Source organism: Hesperophylax consimilis, chromosome 21, assembly GCF_061612785.1.
Source record: "Hesperophylax consimilis isolate HC1 chromosome 21, BYU_Hcon_1.0, whole genome shotgun sequence".
NCBI lineage: Eukaryota > Metazoa > Arthropoda > Insecta > Trichoptera > Limnephilidae > Hesperophylax > Hesperophylax consimilis.
Window position 1 is genome coordinate 19346894 of NC_142856.1, and position 19810 is coordinate 19366703.

Genomic DNA, 19810 nt, shown 5'->3' on the forward strand with positions numbered 1-19810 from the left:
AAGAGAGCAAGCAGCAGGAATATTATTTAACCAGTCTAATTTCCTTAGGTTTCAATTAATAATTTGTGTTTAGAATATGTACCTGCCACAGAGATCAGAATATTGCACAATTTTTCACATTCAACAAAAAAGTGGATTCTCTATCCATCGTTTTTTGGGGATTAATTTGGGGATAAACCAAGGAATAAAAAATAAAAAAACTCAAAAAAAAAAATTGTGTCTCTTGTTGCCATGCAATTTGTATTTGCAACCAAAACAAATTGCATATATATAATATATTATATGGATATAGCCCAAAGGACACCTATCTTCAACATTATAGGAAAATAATTTACTGCGAAGTTGGTTAAGGGTATAAATTTTTGGAAAAATCTGTCTACGGTAATATTCTCGATAAAATTATACTATTCCGATGTCTAGTGGTTGTAGTACACATAAGCAATATGAAGGAAAACACGTCACTTAACCACTCGAGCAATTGGTTGAATATATATTTATATACATTTACTTTATATTAATATGGAAACATATTTATTTATTTATTTGATTATGAACCGTTTACCGTGGTTTAAAGTAAATAAATCTACCTAGATTTCGCCGTTTATCCAATATTTTTAGGTTCTATAAATTTGGCACAGTATGACAAGTGATCACTCAAAACTTTTTTGCAAATTCGCCATAATATGCCAAATATCACTTGAGTGGTTAATTACTGTGATGCCTAGCTCCTGGGTACAAATGTCAGATATCCTCTAGGGATACGCTGGCATTCAAGCGGTTAACAACAAAACTTGTGGACATGTGTGGCAGCGAACAACTTAAAACAATATAAAATATGAAGTGCCAGTAGGTTGAGAAGCACAGTTTTCGTAGGTGAAACGATAGTTTGAGGAACAATAGATTGGGAATCCACTTTTACTCTTCCAAAAACTTATACGAAAATTTATGCAAAAGTAAACTTTTTATGCATGTACATATTACTTTTTTTACCCATGTGGTCAACGAATGCCCGCTCCATTCATTACCCGGCGGGATTGATGAGGTTCACATGGCGACGCCTGAGGCCCTAAAATGGCTCGCAGATCTAGATGTCCCCCTCTGACCCCCCACCATACGAAAGAAGAAGAATTACTTTTTTCATATAATATAATCTTTTAGCAAGAAAAATGATGTATTTAAAACTAAATGAAACAAGGTTGAACGTAAACAAAAAGCTAGTAGATTTATCTGCCTTTGTAACAAAGTGGACAAAGCTTAATTTTGAGTATTGTTAAACACACACCGTGGAAGGTGTGACCACATGAGAAAACCCACAAACCTCCATCCGCAACTAGAACTCTGGATTCTAATGGCAGACAGCAATGATGGCAGTTCTTATTCGGACAAATATCACCGAGGAAGTCCAGCGTCTGATCCAGATTCATGCCGATTTCGTACTTTGGTTGATTTCTTGATGACGTGCTGGGTCCATTCCTGAGGTTTCGTAGCAAGTCCGGTTGGTATATGAGCTTGATTTCGCAGCTGGATTCAATATCTGAGTCCACCGGGATATCCTGGGTTACCTTCAGACCCCAGTGGTGAGATTTGGAGGCAACCACCATGGGCAAAGCTGTATGCAGGAGACCGTGGTGAAGGCAGTTCTCAAGGTGCTTTGTCAGCTGAAAGAGAAAAGCAATACTGTGCTAAAACAATACACACTGTTGATTGAGATTTCAAATCAGTTACCCATTTAAAAATATTTTTTGCATTAACTCCACACAGGAGGCCCGGAAGTTTCACTCAGGGTCTTTGTAGATGTTCTTTCTAAAGAAAGGAAGGAGTGAACCTGGGACGGAAGAAGAAAAAACAGAAGATGGTGAATCATCATTGAGCAAGAGAATGGGCTGTAAAAACGATCATTATGGAAAAGTACCACATTGCAATTCCTTTGCAAGAATTATCATCAGGGATAAAACCTAAATAATAGTCAACGTCATTTATCGTTTCTAACAAAGGAAGTTTAATTGCAAATTGTTTATCTTGATATAATTTATGTAGGTGTAGTGTACAAAAAAGCAATAATTACCTCTGTTACTGCATCTTCAAAATTGTAGGCTTCGTAAATAGCATCCACCAGGTTAGTGGCAACAGTGCTGTCAAACTTCTCAAAGAGCTTCACAAAGATGCAGGTGTGATAGAATTTTACTGTCAGCTCTCCAACGGGTATGCGATTAGCGCAAGACTTGAGTATTTTCGGTGCATTCTTACATCCGACAGACTTGATTATCAAGGAACCAATAGCATCCCAACCTAACATGTTATTTTCAATCATTTTCTTATTAGTTTGTTTGAATTTTCTTCCGCAGTTGAGGCATTCACTGTTTCTGAGTGTGCTGAGCAACATAATGGCTCTCTCCCAAGTTAGAACGGTAAACTGAGGCAAGTATGAATAAAGCAAGTCCTCGTCTAACATTTGTAGAATCAAAAGTAATATATTTATCAAGTCCTCGTTCTTACGCAGAAGCAGTATCTTTCTCCACATGTAAGGCACTTGTTTACAGATATCGTAGCATTGCTCCGAGTGAGAGGAACTCCAGCGCTTCTCGATGAAGACATCAATCAGTTTGGAGAAAAGCGGCATTTGACTAGAATAAGAGTTGGGAACAGGGTAGCCGCATTCGCAACTCGTAGAATGTTCCAAGCTGGAGTTAATATTTATAAAACCTTGTAGGAAATATGAGCATATATCTTCATTCTCAATCACAGAGTTGATAGTTTCATCAAGGTTGGGAGTCTTACTGACGTACTGCAGGAGCACCTTCCCACAGTGGTAGGCAGATTTCTCGGGAGAGTCTCCCGATGCGATCATGTACTCCTCCACTTCCTTGATGATGGCATAAATATATTTAATATCACAGGTTATGTTTGATAGCAGCGAGTATATCGTGTCACTATTGTCCAGTTTGTTAATATCACTCAGTTTTATGTGGTGGAAAATACTTTTGGTTATTTTTTGTACTTTAGGCGGCGATTCTCTTGCAACAGATTTAAGTTGGTTTTTATCTTGGGAGTTCTTCATCACAATGATATCATCTGAATCTTGAAAGATGTTTTTGTTATTTTCTAATGTTACGTCGGGTTCTTCGTACATACCTGTTCTAACATCTAACGGGTCGCTAATTGTATTTTCTAAACCGATTTTCTTCATTTTGTCTTCTAAATGATCCCACGTTTTCTTGAGACTTCTAGTTCCAGAGTTAAACTTATCAGAAACCGTATTACTAAAACCCTTTATAGCCTGAATAGCATCAGGGGATATTTGAAAGAGCATTGAATCTGTATCTTCTGAACTCGTTTTGCTTTGTGAATCAGTATTGTTGTCATCAAACAAATCGTGATCTTCTAGGGAAACTGCTTTGGCTAAATAACTATTATCAACAACGAAGATACCAGACTTCAGTTTCTGTCCGCTGCTCCTTTTAATTTTACTGATTTCTTCTAAAACTGGGCTAATTTTATCAAATAGATCATGCTCGGCACAATCCTGCAATTTTTCTCCCAGTCCAGAAATCAAGTAGATCTTTTTATACTGAGTGATTGTGTTCATGATGGAGGAGAGGTAATAAGCACAGACTTGCGCGCAAACTTTATACTTTTGATTAACAAAGCATTTGAGCAGGAAATTTTCCACTGTGCTAAAGGAAAGTGCCACCATATTCCCATTTCCCAACCAGAGATAAATTAAACTGTCCACAATCTTACAATCGACGATATCGGAATATTTATCACTCCATAATACGACTGACGGATGCTTTGGATCGAATATATAAATCCCATCTCTTTTATAGGTGAATATAAACTTATTGATCAGCATAAAGACTTTGGCGAAATTAAGCGATTGTGCAGAATACGTTACTTCATCCGCCTTATTTTCAAAATCGAAATTTTGCAGTTCGAAATCCTCGAGTGTGACAACTTTAGTTGGTGGAGTCTCTAGAAGTTGTTTGAACTGATGAGTACAAGAGACGGTTCCGTCGATTTGGACCTCCCAGAACCTAGATCCGGGTCTTGCAGCAAATACTTTAATATGATTAAGTCTGTCGCAGTTTCCTATTTCTTCTCCGTCTTCTATTGCATCGAAAGCCTTTTCTTTCCTCTGCGGAGTGTCTGGAATCTCCATGGGAGGGATGTCATCTTTAGACGAATAGAAGAAGCAACCTCCAAACTCCCCATCTCTGAGTTTCTGTCCGATCTGTCTGTATTGTTCCTTGAGGGTATCACAGATGAAGCACCGAGTCAGTGTGGAAACGAGGAGCATGTTTTCCTTCAGATCAAACTGGACAATGCGAGAGTCAAGGTGCATTAGAGAAAATGCTGATGTTTGGAACACATTTTTTGTCTGGAAAAAGAAAAAATATAGATAAATAAATTTTTTTTTCTATTTTGGATATTAATTATTTTGCTATGTGCAACTACATTATTACGTACATCACGTTATTGGTTGAGTGAAATGGTTAAAAAAAGTCCCAAAATATATGAAGGTATACTAAATTATATTAGATAGAATAAAATGAAATAATACAAAAAATTATGCTTTTTACAATATCTAGTATCTACATATTATTTTTAAAAATCTACATATACATATTATGCTTTACCAAAGATCAAATACTAAAAGAAAATATGACACAAAATGCAAGCCGTTTTGCCCACTAGATCACTTATATTTATATTGATCACTTATATTTTATTTATTTGCAAAAACAGTACAAAAACCAATACATTGCAAAAGCGGTAAACAAATTATTGAAGAAAATTTTATACATAAGTATACAGTTAAAACATATGCAAAAGCGGTAAACAAAATATGGAAAAAAAATTATACATAAGTATACAGTTAAAACAAATACAATATTTCGCGCTTAAAGTCGTTGTAGGACATATGGAAAATATCCAAGTTGGCTGGAAGGGAGTTAATTAACCTAGTGAGTCTTCCCAGGGGCATCACCATTGGTAAGTTAGTTCTGGACCTGGGAAGAATTAAAAGCCTGTGTTGGCGGCCTCTCGTGAAATTATCCGGGACATAAAGTCCTATTTTTGACAGAAAAAGATTCAGTGATGTGTGAATGCGGTACGGAGCAGACCACCAAATATGTGGTCAACGAATGCATGCTTCATTAATTCACAGGGGAGTTGATATAGTCCATGTACCGGCACTTCAGGCCCTAGACTAGCTCTAGGGCCTCTCTGACTCCCAACACTCAAAATAAGAAATATTTGATCAGTTTCACTAGAACTAAGAATAAATCGGTTTATCTTTTAGTGACCAAAAATGGCACAGTATTCTGATTAAGATATAATAATATCAAAATAATACACAAATAACTTTGTTTACATCACTTTAATATATATAACCCCTACATGTTTCATGAACAATGTTCACATCATCAAGAGCAAGTATATACTAAAGTCAAAAATTAAATATAGATAACAATTGAACAGTGGAATAAGTGGGGAGGGGTAAAAGTGGGCGGAGTTTTTCAGAATTGGGAATTACAATATTGTTAATTTTTGACTTTAGTATATACTTGCTCCTGATGATGTGAACATTGTTCATGAAACATGTAGAGGTTACATATATTAAAGTGATGTAAACAAAGTTATTTGTGTATTATTCTAATAAATAATGACATCACAAAGTCATAAGCTTTCAAAAGAAATTTTCTTAAAAAAAAAAAAAAATTTTACATAATAATAATTGCAAGCATTTAATAAAAAAAATTAGTAAGCCGATAAAACGGCACAGCAGCAAACAGAAAATGATAAAATAATAGGTTAGGTCAGGTTAGTTTGGATCAGGTCAGGTACGTTTTTTTTCTGAACTTTTCTTCAATGCTCGATGCTGTTTAGTCACTGTTCTATTTTGTCATGTAAAAAAAAAACAATGCTTACAATATACTTAGACAGATGCAGCACTGATATGGCTCCCGTATCATCTCCGATGTAGAGCTCAGAGCCAGTCTTGTTCCAGGTCATGGCGGTGACCTCGTTGCCGTGGTGCTCGCGTGAGGTCTGAAGCAGCGGAGACCGCACGTACGCACCGCTGCCAGCATCCCCACAGTCGCACACACATACGCTCCCCTTAGCCGTAGCAAATGCTACCTGCTTGTCGTCGGGGGAGATTTTTAAGTTGGTTATGGCGCCCTCCTGGAAACAAAGATGTTAGTTAAGATGTTTAATACTTTTATTAATTTGAAATTTTAGCTCTAACGTCTTTAAGAAAAGCAGGGAATCTAGCAAGGTCTATCGATAAAAACCTACACCAACACAATATTGACTAAATCTGTCATTTATGGTTATTGGTGTTAGGTGGTATCTGCGAGCGCGATCAATATATGATTCCGGTAGACAAAAGATGTCTTATTCAGCGCAGCTGTCACTGAATTTCGGTTAATTGTCAATATACACAACTTTTTAATAATGTCGTTCGTTATGCAAAATTACTGGCTTATCAAGGAATGGAGGCAGACTAACGAAGCTCGTAGAATTGAAAGATGTCATTTACACGATCAATAGAATCCATTCGAGATTGGAGAAACAGGATTCAGAAAGTTGTTCAGAATATCACGAGTTATGGAAGACCTCATTGACTACACACAGTGTCAAAAGGACCAGCGCCACAATCAAAAAAAATCATTTCTCTGAGCTAAAATGGGGAAACTACTTATGGTAGATTATGCACTATTTTTATAAATATATAAATACATTATCTGGTAAGACGGCACAATTTACAAAAACATAATTTTGCAAAATACAAGAAGTTATTATGAACATAAATTTCGGACAGCGAAAATTTACACTGGCACACCAAGAGTTAAAGTGAATACTTCAATTTGACACTGTCAATTTATTTGTATTATGAAGTGGCCATTTGAAGTTTATGAATGTGGATACATAGACAATACCCACCAGTGTTGCTATCGTAAGGCGATTTCTTATTTATTTTATTTTTTAATGATAAACTAATGTTTATAAGACAAGGTTTTACTATATTTCAGGCGACTAATTATTGCTTTTAATTATTTGTTATCCTTTATGCTATGCATAAAACTTTGTCTTATAAACATTAGTTTATTATTAAAAAATAATAATATTTGACAAGTCAAAAATATTTCACGAATAAATGAAGATATTATATGTCTCGACGCCATCTAGTGAGAAATTTAGCACTAACAAAGCCTTTCCTACAAAAATAAAGTTGGTTTTTTACAGGTGAAAAAATATAATAAGCAGTAATTGTTGATTGAGGTACTAGTACATATTGAATCATTTGGCGGGTTGGAAATAAGCCGACATAGCGCAGTGGTTTTAGAGCACCTGACCGGACATCAGAAGGCACGGGTTCAATTCCTGTTGGCGGCATTTATTTTTACTCGGGAGATATTTTCAATTTGTATTGGTATTTCAGGCGACTGAATATAGGTTTGGCTATCAACACATTTAATGAGAGCAACCATGCTCAGAAAAACGATACAAAACCGTCATCAGTTAAGCCTATTGATCCGGTAATGTAAAGTTATTGATTTGACCGTGCTTCTGGTCTTCTTTTCTGGTGCCTGCTTCTATCAAAGGTTGGCTTTCAACAGGGCAACCTTCAAACAGTAGGCTGCAGCTGGAATTAGGCTGAATAAGACTGTATCTGACAGTAGGGAGTGGCTAATTGAGGGAACCCTGTGTCTAACTATGAATCCTAAGCAGACAGTATATCAGTTATAAGTAGGGAATGGACATTGCATAAATGCATGCACATTTGGGCCATATTTTGTCATCAAACACCCTGACTGACAGTTTCAATTGAAGTGCAATTGACGGAACTTAATTAAAGTGACAGTATTTTTGCCCTAGTTGCTTTGTGGACATCTGCAAAAACAGTACCGATTACAGCATAGATTGAGAATAAACGATTGTCAATTGTACAGTGAAATGATATCAATGCGCTTCAACCAAAATTCACATCATTCGCTGTCAACGAGAAGTCGCAAATGATCAATTCAACTGCCAAAAAAAAAAGATAATTCATTGCACCAAAGTTTTCTTGAGTGCTGAAGAAATCGCCACAGATTTAAATAGATCAAGCTGTAACATATCAGCAGGTTGTTTACTAGCATATGTGCCTATGTTTAAATATTGTCACATTAGTTGATACGGAGTGGCTGTTTTCAATGATTCAAAATTAATCCAAGATTATTGACAGAAAAAACTAATTTACTGTTGCATACTAATTGGGTACCTTCTTTTAAGACAATGGGAACTAAAATCATAAATTACACTTACTTTATTGGGAATCAGCTGTACAAAGGAGCACGGTTCTCTGTTAAACACATAGAGTCCTCCGCTCGTTGCCCCAAATACCAATAGTGCTTTTGATACATCGAAGCATGTATACTGAAAAGATATACATATTCAATTAACAAACTAAATATTAAAATAACAAACAGTGAGACTCGTAAAAACCAGTTACTTTGGGGCAGTGGCAGTTTTCTGTGAGTTTGTGTAGTGAACTCCCATAACAAAATGTAATGAAATAATAGAAATTGTATTATAATTTGACCAAACTTTAAACATGTTGCGCTAACTCCTTCTTTAGCCAATGTTTTGGACAGCGTTACAGTGTCCATCATCAGGTCAGATGATGGACACTGTAACGTTGTCCGAAACGTCGGCTAAAGAAGGAGTTAGCGCAACACGGCATAACATCCCAAAAACAAATAACAAAAATACTTTTGGCCGTGAAAATCTTAAATCATATTTAAACTTTTTTTTAAATTTCATAACTGCGTTATGAAACCTTCTGTCGTATTTTTTAGGTTCATACAAAACATACTAGTGGTGCTAGACCGGTAATCCTGCAAACCTTGAGAATCTGCTATCTGCCTTTGTGTGCAGAACCCATTGAGATTTTTTGTTAACGCCAAATTTGTACGGAATAGTATTTTGCAAGAAACAACAGGTTTTTTCTATGATGGTTGGGTTTTGAGTTGTTATTTCTGAAGATGTCACTTTTTTGTACTAAACCTTTAAGTTCTGCTGGCTAAATTTGCACTGAAATTGTAATTACCTTGAGGTGCACTGTAGTGAGCAGTTTGTAGAGCTAAGTTGGAAAAGTATTTTGTTACTTTTCTATTAATGAAAATTCCAAAGTAAAAAAAGTTGATACTATATAAGCGTATCTATCTATATATGTTCTATCTATTGTAAAGGGCGCAATTTCCCTGTGAGAGGTCCATTGCAAAAAGGGTGCCTTAGTACATATCGGCGTTAGCTCAGGTGGTAGAGGTTGAGATCATGATCATCAGGCGTCAGGTCAGCTACGGCTTTTACACGGGGAACTGATTGCCAAACAAACCACTTCGAATTCGTCAAAGGAAACGCATTAATGGGGTATGATAGTATATTCACAAAGCACAATTACAAACAGATACACAAATGAGATGGGTCATTTACATCCTAAATATTCCTAGCGTTTCGTTAGGAACAATCTCTCTTGATAATTTAGGTTCGGGCTGGCAAGCGTGTGTGTAGGCATAATTCAAGTCACAAAAGGCACATAAAAGGTAAAGATAGTTAATCCGCTTACATGAATTTGTAGTGGGTTTCGCGTACATGTTGAACCACAAAAGGAGGGTTATCTTCCGTACTGTACGCGCTATTACGCGTACATTTCTCCATGGTGAGTAGGCACAGCAATTAGGTACAGGCTTCGAAAATACTTGTACAAAGCGGCCGTTAATTTAGGCGCGCAATCATGGCGTCCTGGTTGATAGCAAAACAGACATGTTGACAGGGCCAAGGCTAGATTGTGAGTGTGGGCCGTTGGTGATTTGAATGGCCGGCGTGTCGAGCGTAGAGCAGTTTTACCAACTTGGCCGTGCACAAGGCAGGCGCGCGCGCACAGCGACAATGGTAACAACTCACCGCTGACTAATTTGAATTCGCGGGAGTTTTGAACGTGTCCGATTCGTTACGTGACACTATATATGTTCTATCTATATATGTTCTATCTATATATGTTCTATCTATATATGTTCTATCTATATATGTTCTATCTATATATGTTCTATCTATAAATGTTCGTTTGTTCAAAATCTTAAATCTCCCAAAGTTCTTCACCAATACCGCTGAAAATTTATTTTTGTTGGTTTGTTCTTATTAGTGCCAGGTAGTGTTTAGAGAGTGGTTTGAATGGTTTCTTTGAAGAAGTCGGGGACACCCGATGAATACTTAACACAATATCTCTGCTCCGGAATGAGATACTGATTCGAATAAGAGTCGATGAAATGTAGTTTTTGGACATCAACATTGTGGTATAGAGTAGTGAATGATGGAATAAGTCGTAGACGCCTGAGAAAGACATTAGCGAATCACTACGGGGTCCGCTAGTCTTTTAATAAAAAAAAATTGAAGTTTATTTTTTGCTTTGAGATGTTTACTAAATTTTACCTTTTGTAGGGGATAAATCTTGCGGAAATTATGATTTTCGTATTTAAAATTTAATTTATTCTTTAGCTGCAGATATTTTAATGAATCACCTAATTGCATATTGTTGCTGCAGGTGCAGTAATGTGATTAAATTCCTTTAGATCTAGGGAAATACATATATAACACTATAAAAAATATATATATATATATATATATGGCACTCTTAATAAACTTTAACTAAATATAAATAAGTGTCATTCAATAAGATTTTACAAAATAAGTCAACCAATTATATATTCATATGAACTTGATAACTCAACCCTTACCTCTGTCGAAGAAATTAATGACCTGGGCATAATTTTTTACTCTAAATTTAACATTATCTCACATAAACGCAATTGACAATAAGGGAATGAAAATGCTTGGGTTCATTCTTGGAAACTCCAGAAGCTTCAGAAATATTTCACCTTGAAAATTTTGTATACATCTTCAGTTCAAAGTCAAGTCGAATATAACTCCTCGATCTGGTCCCCCCATTATAAAATACATTCAGATTAATAGAAAAAATTCAACACAAATTTCTAAGACACATTAATTTTAAACTCAGTATTCCCATAAGTATAAACTATAATTACATAATGAAAAAATTAGATTTATTAAAACTCTCAGATCGAAGAATTATATCAGACTTAATATTTATGTTCAAAATTGTAAATGGTAATGTAGACAGCCTTAATCTAATTAACCTCATTGAATTTCATGTACCCATAAGAGCTACTCGTTCTAAAACCCTGTTTAATTGTAACAATTCCAAGACTGAGCATTTCAAACACTCGCTTGTACCTAGATTACATGAAGTTAGTAATAGGTACGCAGATGTAGCGGATCTGTTTAACTGCATAGAAGCTAGGTACAAAGGGGCTTTACTATCATATCTTCTAAATCATTACTAATACAATGTAAGTCTACTCATACTTGTTGATAATATTTTGTATGTACTTGTATCTCATTCTAATATTAATTTTATACTTTCTGTCGTCATTTTATGATCAAATGCCACAATTAATTGTTATTCTGTGACATGGATTATGATATATGGTATATTTATACCGTTGATATTCAATAAATAAACATGGAAAAAACCAACATAGATTTTTTTCATACATCTGACATTTTTTTTTCCTTTTTTAATCTCCAATCGAACTCCAAATAAGGTAGGCCATGAACAGTCACTGCTTTGTCCTGACGATAGGTAGGGTGCATCCAAAACCTGGGAATTACTGGGAACGAAGCTTGTGTATTGAAAATATTCTTTTACAAATAAGACTGTTTTAAGTGTGTTGTTTGAGAAGTGAATATCTAACCTCACTCATGTATCTATTGTGTTTTGTGCATTGGTGAAATAAATAAAAAAATTCTTCCTATAGTTATGTTTTGCTGTTTTATGTGTTGCTAATGGAGTTTTATTGGACCTATTTAGAGATAAAACAGCAATTGACCACCCGCTTTGATGGAATACAAATTGGTCACCATTTTATTAGGCATGTTAAATACGGAATGGCATCAGAAAATATCAAAGGTTGCCGACATACAATGTGGAAGTAGGTAGTTTTGTGTTGTAAAACTTATTAGAAGGGTAATAATTCTGCCGGGTGTCAATAAATGTTTCAAATTAATTGCTCCAACATTGTTGTATTATGAGTATGTTTTTATTTTAAATTAAGATTGCTATATTAAGAATTAAGTAGTTCTGAAAAATGATTTCAATTAATAATTATTCAATGTGATAAATTTCAATCCACTATTTAAATAAATTTGATTATGTCTTTGTCACAAATTGAATATTATGTATACACATAAATAATATTGATAAACCATTCAACGATAATTGTATGTAATATTTACTTAACGAGAGTGATAACTGTTTAATAATGTGATAATATAAAAATAAAGTTATATATGATTGAGATTCATTCTTTATAACAAAGTCTAATAGTATTTTGAAAAAGAAACAAACAATGGGAATCAGACGTGCTGACCGTAGGACTATGGTAGCAGGGGTGATGTGGTTATGACTAGTAATGTGAGACCACGGGCCCCGATTCTCAGACGGCCTAGCGGGAACCAGCTCTCTGGACTCGGTTCCTAATTCAAAAATGAATGTTTTAAAATTGTAAGACTATATTTTTTTAAAGAAAAATGAGGAATCATGCACGAGACAATGGCAGCGGTAACACTGAACCACTGCCAACTTCCTACAAATACAGGTCGAAACAGAACAAAACAGTCAAATAACAAGCAACCTCCGCTTCAACAAGAACCTCTCTGGTCTGCCTCGCTCTAACATTCGCCTCTACACGCCTTCTTTCACTTCACCCTGGACCACATCTACTTCTAGATGTCTATATACAAAGACAGTTTCTACATCTCTCTGGACCAGACCCAGCTACGTCAAACGGAAAGAGTCTTACGAGCACATTGGACCAGTTCTACAGCGGCAACGGTATCCAAGTCACTTCTATACGAGTGTTCTCCCTTCACACGTGGTGAAAGGGAGCGACATCTTGCCTCTATCGATCTATCTATAGATCGGGACCTCTAGCCTACATGTATAGTACTTGTGTGACTCACCCTGTCTGATACATGTGATATAGAGGTTTGATTACTTCATTCGGAGAAATCGTTTGCTTGTGTACAAATGTGTATTTATTCAACCTTCAATATTTACACAACACCTTGTTATTACTTAAATTACTTCAGAGCATGTATTGATATTGGTCAGATACCCATAATATAGTACCAAGAAACTAATATTGAAGACAAATAAAGAAATCAGTAATGAAAACAAAGTACTAATATAATCGTTTGGAAATTAAAATTTGTGATTATTTTATATTAAATGAAGATTACATGTCGTATTCATACTGTATGACAACTGATCCTCTTGAAATCCACAAATAATTTGAGCGTTCAATTACAGACTTATACTCTTTTTTACATTAACCTCACACAGGAGGCCCTGAGGAAAATAATTTGCCTCAGGGCTTATGTCATCAGTAATGTACAAAGTAATTCAAATGTGTTTTTGGTTTGAAAAGTCTTTTTCCAAGCCAAGAAAAAAGTATCAGGCCTATAAACACTGTCTTAAAGATCACAATATCTCACTTATGAACCCCATTTCGGTTATGGTTTTATTGTGTAATGTGTTTTTTAGAAAATGATTGTACAACATTTAAATATTTGTGCCTGAACTTTGCAAAATAAAATAAAACACCCCTTTTGGTGATGTTTTTTTTCTTGCATTTATCAAAACAGGCGGCTGGTGTTAAAATTTTATAAGATAATTACATTCAAATTTTAAGCAGGAATTTAAACCTTATTGATAACTACGTAAAGCGGCCGATTCCAAATGTTATACAACATCGCCTTTAGAGTTTAGATTCAGATTTTAACAAACTGTAAAAAAATACCAATGAATTCTACTTTGGTGGAACGAAAATGCAACGGACAAGAAAACAAAAATGCTCACTAATGATAAAAACTGCACAACAAAGATATAACAAAATTGTTCTTTCTTTGCTGAGATAAATGATTCCAAGTTCAATCAGAAGTTCTGCGTAATAGTCAAGTCTCTTTATTACCAAATATGTCTACCAATACAATATTATCATGTGAAAGATCATAAATTAGCTACAGTGCTGGGTAGACAGTGTGAAAGCCCCTACAAAGTTGCATCAATTAAGCATAAACAAGAAAAAATAATCATCTTAATGTTAATTTATAAAACACACTCTTTTCCTATTTCGCATTGACAAAAGGGAAGATAGTACGGCATAGGTTCGGGCTAGACGGGGACGGGAGGAACGAGGTCAATATTCTGTATGAATCATAATAGTGAAAAGTACCTTTATGCGCTGTGTGCATTGCAGGGGATAGCTGGTTATAGATGTGACATCAGGCGACTCTGATAGAAGATACGGAATCTGTCCGTCCATGGTATAAATCTATTTTAGGAGCCTTACTAGTTCACCAACTATTTACTCGCTATTGACAGCCGCGACAGCCGTTCCATGACAGTTAGTTGTGTTGCCAGAATCAGATTGGAAATAATTAAGTTTACCCATGTTTTCTAACAAGCGCCTAGAAGCAAAAATGCCATTCATATTTGCGTCATATATTCCCCTTACACTCCATGCCCAAACCATCTGAGCCTGCCTTTTTAAATTTTTTAATCATTACGTTTATTTCCACCTTGCATTCTTTGCGGATCTCCAAATAATTTTACACAATTTTTTTAGCGCCAATTGCGTTTAGTCGTTCATTAATAGAGTAACAAAATGTACATTTCTTTCAATATCTTTATCAGCCTTCCCATCTCTCATAAATACTTTTCAAATACACAAATTCATTCGCTTTCAATACACAATCAAGCCTATCTCTTTCAATTTCTGCTTTTTTGTAAGAAACTTCTCAGTGAGCATACGCAATGAGAATATCTTGTCCCTACACCTACTTCCACTCATAAAAGCACCTTGCACATCCCATAATTTATTCTTTGTTTCCATTCTCACCCTTTCAAACAGTGGCGAAACTATACCATCGGGGGCCAGTGGAAAATTTATTGGATGCCCCCCCACACCCCAGTAAAAATCACAATCGCGTTGTAATGGATCTTTTATAAAAAATAACTTAAGAAGTTACCCAACAGTATTACTAATATTGTGTACATTTTTATTTTTAAAAGTATTGGTATTACATAATATATAGGTATAATGAAAAAAAAACAATTTAATCTTTACAAGATATTTGATTTGACTTTCATAAATACGACTTTGACTTTATTTTTTTATTTATTGAAGTGAAACTTCTTTACGCGCGTCATGCAATTTCGAGGACCGGAGTAAAACCGACTCATGACCGAAACGAAAATGCGGGTACCCCCACCACCGATTAAAGTTCATTTGATCTAGTCAAAGTTTTGAAGTAACATATAAATGCTTCTTAGCTCATCCCGACAACTGGCGTTGGTGGTGTAATGGTCAGCATAGTTGCCTTCCAAGCAGTTGATCCGAGTTCGATTCTCGGCCATCGCACATTATTTTTTTGTTTTTAACGCCTTTTTCATTCAATATCTTATTTTTTAGTAGGTCAGAACATTTTTTAAAAGAAAATAATATTGCAAAATAATAAAAACACTTATCTCACTGTGATAAAACATTACTCCGCTAGAGCGCGCTTTGCGTTATTGTGTTGGATTAAAATTATTATCTAATCCGTATATTATGATAATTGTATTACATTTATTTAATTAATTTATTTATTTTGATAATATGTAATAATTTACAGAAAAAAAAATTAAAACTATCTCCCTCTGATAAAATATCCGTTCGCTAGAGCGCACTACGCGATCTTGTGTGGGATTCTATTTCTGTACATTGTACATTATTTTTAAAAATATATTATATTTTGGGTGTGATGTAGGTAACATTATAAAACATAACAAGCTCTCATATTTTCAGAACCTACATAATATAATCAATTTATGCGGCTTTGCTTACAGTTGGTGCTCAGCGTGGTTGGCTTTCAATCAGTTAAGCGAGGTTCGATTCTCGGCTGTGGCATTTTTGAAGTGAAACCTTGTTGAGGTGGGGGAGCCGCTCACGAACGTTCTCTCTCTTCTCTTCTTTCCTCTCTCTCAGACACCAGCGAACTGCGCCACGCCAAGCATCAGCTGAAACTAGAAGTTTCACTTCTGTCTTGCGTAGGCTTGACACACCCACTTTTTTTTTATTTATTATTTATTAACGCCCTATCGGGCTTTTACATAGTAAGTTGACAGTATATGTATTTAAGTGTAACATGTACATGTATGGATAAAATAGCTAAATATAATTTACTCATAAGGTATTTAGAAAATAATATGGTTTAGTAAATCAAAGTATGAAAACAAGATCTTTTTTTAAAGCTAATAAATATTACAAGTTAATAATTAGCAAAAAGGTCTAAAATTAGTTGCCTTTTGAAACTCTCAAAGTTATTAACACCAAATATGTCGATAAGTTTACAATATTTGTTTGCAAGGTGATGAATTCTTGGAATTGGTGAGTACAAAGAGTAGTTAGTATTGAGGTTATTGTTACATTTAAAAGTGTCTATGCTTCGAGTTTGTCTGGCAGGTACATTCATATAAATTAATTCCAATAATTCAGGGCTGTCAATGAGAGATTTGATAATTTTGAATAAAAATAATATATCAGTTAGAACTCTTCTATCCGATAGTTTGAGAAGTCTGGTTTCGGTACGTATGTTATTATAATTTATAAATTCGATGGGAATATTCATTTTAAAATTGATGTACCGAAGAAATTTATTTTGTACCTTTTCTAAGGCTTGAGAATGGACTTTGTAGAACGGTGACCATACTGTTGAATTATATTCTATTTAACTTCGTACTAATGAGCAATATAAATGTTTTAAAGTTAACACATTTTTAAACTTTGCCCCCATTCTCAAAATAAAACCGAGCATTCTCATTGCATCGCTAGTAGTTTCATCGATGTGTAAGTTAAACTGTAGACTTTCGTGGAATAAGATACCGAGATCTAGAATCTGTGAAACTCGAAGAAGATTAGCGCCATTAATGAAATAAGAAAAATGAAGAGGATTTTTACCTTTGTTGTAAAAACTAATAATCTGGCATTTACTAATATTTAGTTGCAAATCATTTTCTGAACACCAAGCAAATAGTTTATTCAGATTCGACTGCAAAATAGCGCGATCATTATCATCTTTAATTATTCTGTAGATCTTCAAATCATCGGCAAATAACAGGACTTTGACTTTGCTAAAAATATTTACTATGTCATTGATGAACAAACAAAATAATATTGGGCCCAGATGAGATCCCTGCGGTACTCCACTTGATGCCGCAAATTTGTAAGAAGTGAATGAATCAACCTTTACCGCTAAGTACCTTCCCAACAGATAACTCTTAAACCATTCAAATATGCTCCCTCTCACTCCCAACAATTTTAATTTACGTATTAAGATTCTGTGGTTTACTTTATCAAATGCTTTACTGAAGTCAGTATATATGGAGTCAGTTTGATATGATGTGATAAAGCCATTAACGATATCATTAGTGTATAATATTAAATTGGAAAGCGTTGATCTTCCTTTAATAAATCCATGTTGAATTGGTGAGATTACTCGTTTAAATTGAGATATCAACTTGTCTAGTACTAGGCTTTCGAAAAGTTTGGGTAAAGAAGACATTATGCATATTGGCCTATAATTTGTTACTTCGCTCTTATTTCCTTTTTTGAAAATAGGCGTCAAATGACTAAACTTCCAAAGGTCAGGAAACACACCTGATGAGAGTGACTTCATAAATAACTTATGTATGGGATGTGACAATGAATGCATACAATTAACTAGGAATCTAGGTGGAACTTTATCGGGTCCTGAGGATTTGCGGGAATCGAGACTCTTCAGCTTAGACATAACGTCCTCTATAAATATGATATTGACTTTCTTAAATATGTTTTTATTAATTTTACTTTCGAAAAAGACTTTTCGGCACTAGCTGTAGTCACAGAAATTGTAACAAATTTGAAGGATTAAGATTAATGCAGTATATACTTTGAAAGCTGCACGACATAAAATGATTCTTATTATTAATAAATCAGAAAGTTCTCTAATACACGAAGCCTTTTGTATTTCATCTCTGAAGGTGGACCGAAAACTGAGAATTTCCCTGGAAAATGATTCAGATATGTCTTTTTTATATATATCAACAAATTTTAGAGCTTTTTTTAAAAGATCTGTATCATTTAATTTTTGCAAAGTGGCGGGTTGCAAAACGATCATACAATAACGATAAAGTTCACACATTTGATCTGTTTTTGAAATATCTTGAGTGGGGTAAAAGGGTGCGGCAGTTATTTCATTTATGAGTGCATTTTCTATTTTTAGAACCAGAACAGAAATGAGCTCATTTTGTATTTCTGAACTTTAGTATTTTATCTGGCCCTTTGATTTACTTAACAACTTTTGTAAAATCGGATCGTATTTTGCTAATAACTCGACAATACTCAAAAAATTTCCTCGGGAACTTCGATCATTGCAAATCGGTCTTTTCTCTGTGGCCACGAAAGGCTAAATTATACTTTGAAAGTGTCAGAGGTGTCAGAGTAACATCTAGTTGTCTAGAGAGTACTTGGCGCAAAAAGATTTTCTTTTTGATCATGAATTCTTGCTCTTCGTCTAGTGTTCCATGTAGCCGCCATTGTTGATACGTTTCAAGAATCCAGGCGAATTTTAGATGTCTCGTGTCTTTCTATGGCGTCTTCAATATGTTTCCAGTCGTCATAACCTTCCATCCAAACATTTTGTATTTTTTCAGATGCCCAATTTGCGAATAACCTATGACCTATATGGCCTATAGTTGGGTCTAACTTAAGTTAATTTTATGTACTGACATAAAATTTATAATTTTTACTAAATTTTGTTCAAAATGTTAGGTTACTTCTGAGTTCACGGCCATGCAACGGCCCCGGCCCCGGCCCCCGTGGGGCCTGTGGCATTTTGCCAGCCATGCCGCCCTATAGTTTTGCCACTGCTTTCAAACAATATTCTATCAACTGAACTTAAAAAGCAAACCCTATGATTCCCACATTTCATACGTGATAAAGCATGATCACAGCCCTTCTCCATTTTAATGACGTGTTACCCTCCTCTAAACACTGGTTAAAGATATAAAATATTTTATTAATTTCGACAGATTTTTAATGAAAATTAAATTTTCCAAACAAATTTTTCTAGTGAAGTATTTAATTTCAATAAGGAAAAAATGTGCGGCAAAATATTAATGGAGGTAGCAACACTAAAGACAAATGTGTCAAACGTCAAAACCCGCGAGTTTTCATTGTTCTTCGTCCCTCGTTCCGCGTGCCCTTGTTTACTAATGTGAATTCAATTTTCAATGTAATTTTTGAAGATTCTTTCCCTTACAACCTATGTAATGTGGGCTGAGTTAGCAACTTTGATTATAGTTATATATATTGTGTTTTATTGTGAAGTTTTCAATGCGATAAGGCCAACCAAATGCAGTGTGATCAGGAACTTCTTGTGAATTCTTTAAAACTTCTCAAAGATGTTGAACAATTTATTTACAAGGTTACGAGAATAATTATTGCTAAGCTGTGTAATTATTACCAGCATAATTTAATTTTACCTCTTACTTCTTAATTTATATAATATGTAATAAATAATATTTTTACCTTCAATAATTGATTTTGTATCATTTTTGGATTATCCACCCTTTTTACCTGTGTTAGATGGAACAATATAA

The 19810-nt window shown here is 34.8% G+C and overlaps 1 protein-coding gene across 1 annotated transcript; it reads right to left on the reverse strand.

Moving 5' to 3' along the window:
• Positions 1–572: 572 nt before the first annotated feature.
• On the reverse strand, positions 573–14501 carry p (WD40 repeat domain-containing protein pink). The gene is made up of 5 exons (XM_089644493.1): positions 14364–14501; positions 8314–8424; positions 5932–6186; positions 2066–4378; positions 573–1658 (listed from the first exon to the last, which is right to left on the reverse strand). Exons 1-5 carry the CDS (start codon positions 14451–14453, stop codon positions 1224–1226), a joined length of 3204 nt encoding a protein of 1067 aa, XP_089500619.1. The 5' UTR covers positions 14454–14501; the 3' UTR covers positions 573–1223.
• Positions 14502–19810: the final 5309 nt, after the last annotated feature.

Coding starts and splice junctions, on each gene's coding strand:
- p (XM_089644493.1), bottom strand. CDS start 14,453: ATGGACGGACAGATTCCGTATCTTCTATCAGAGTCGCCTGATGTCACA. Junction 6,187..8,313: donor TACAGCTGATTCCCAATAAA/GTAAGTGTAATT, acceptor CTTTGTTTCCAG/GAGGGCGCCATAACCAACTT. Junction 1,659..2,065: donor TTGAAGATGCAGTAACAGAG/GTAATTATTGCT, acceptor TTTCTCTTTCAG/CTGACAAAGCACCTTGAGAA.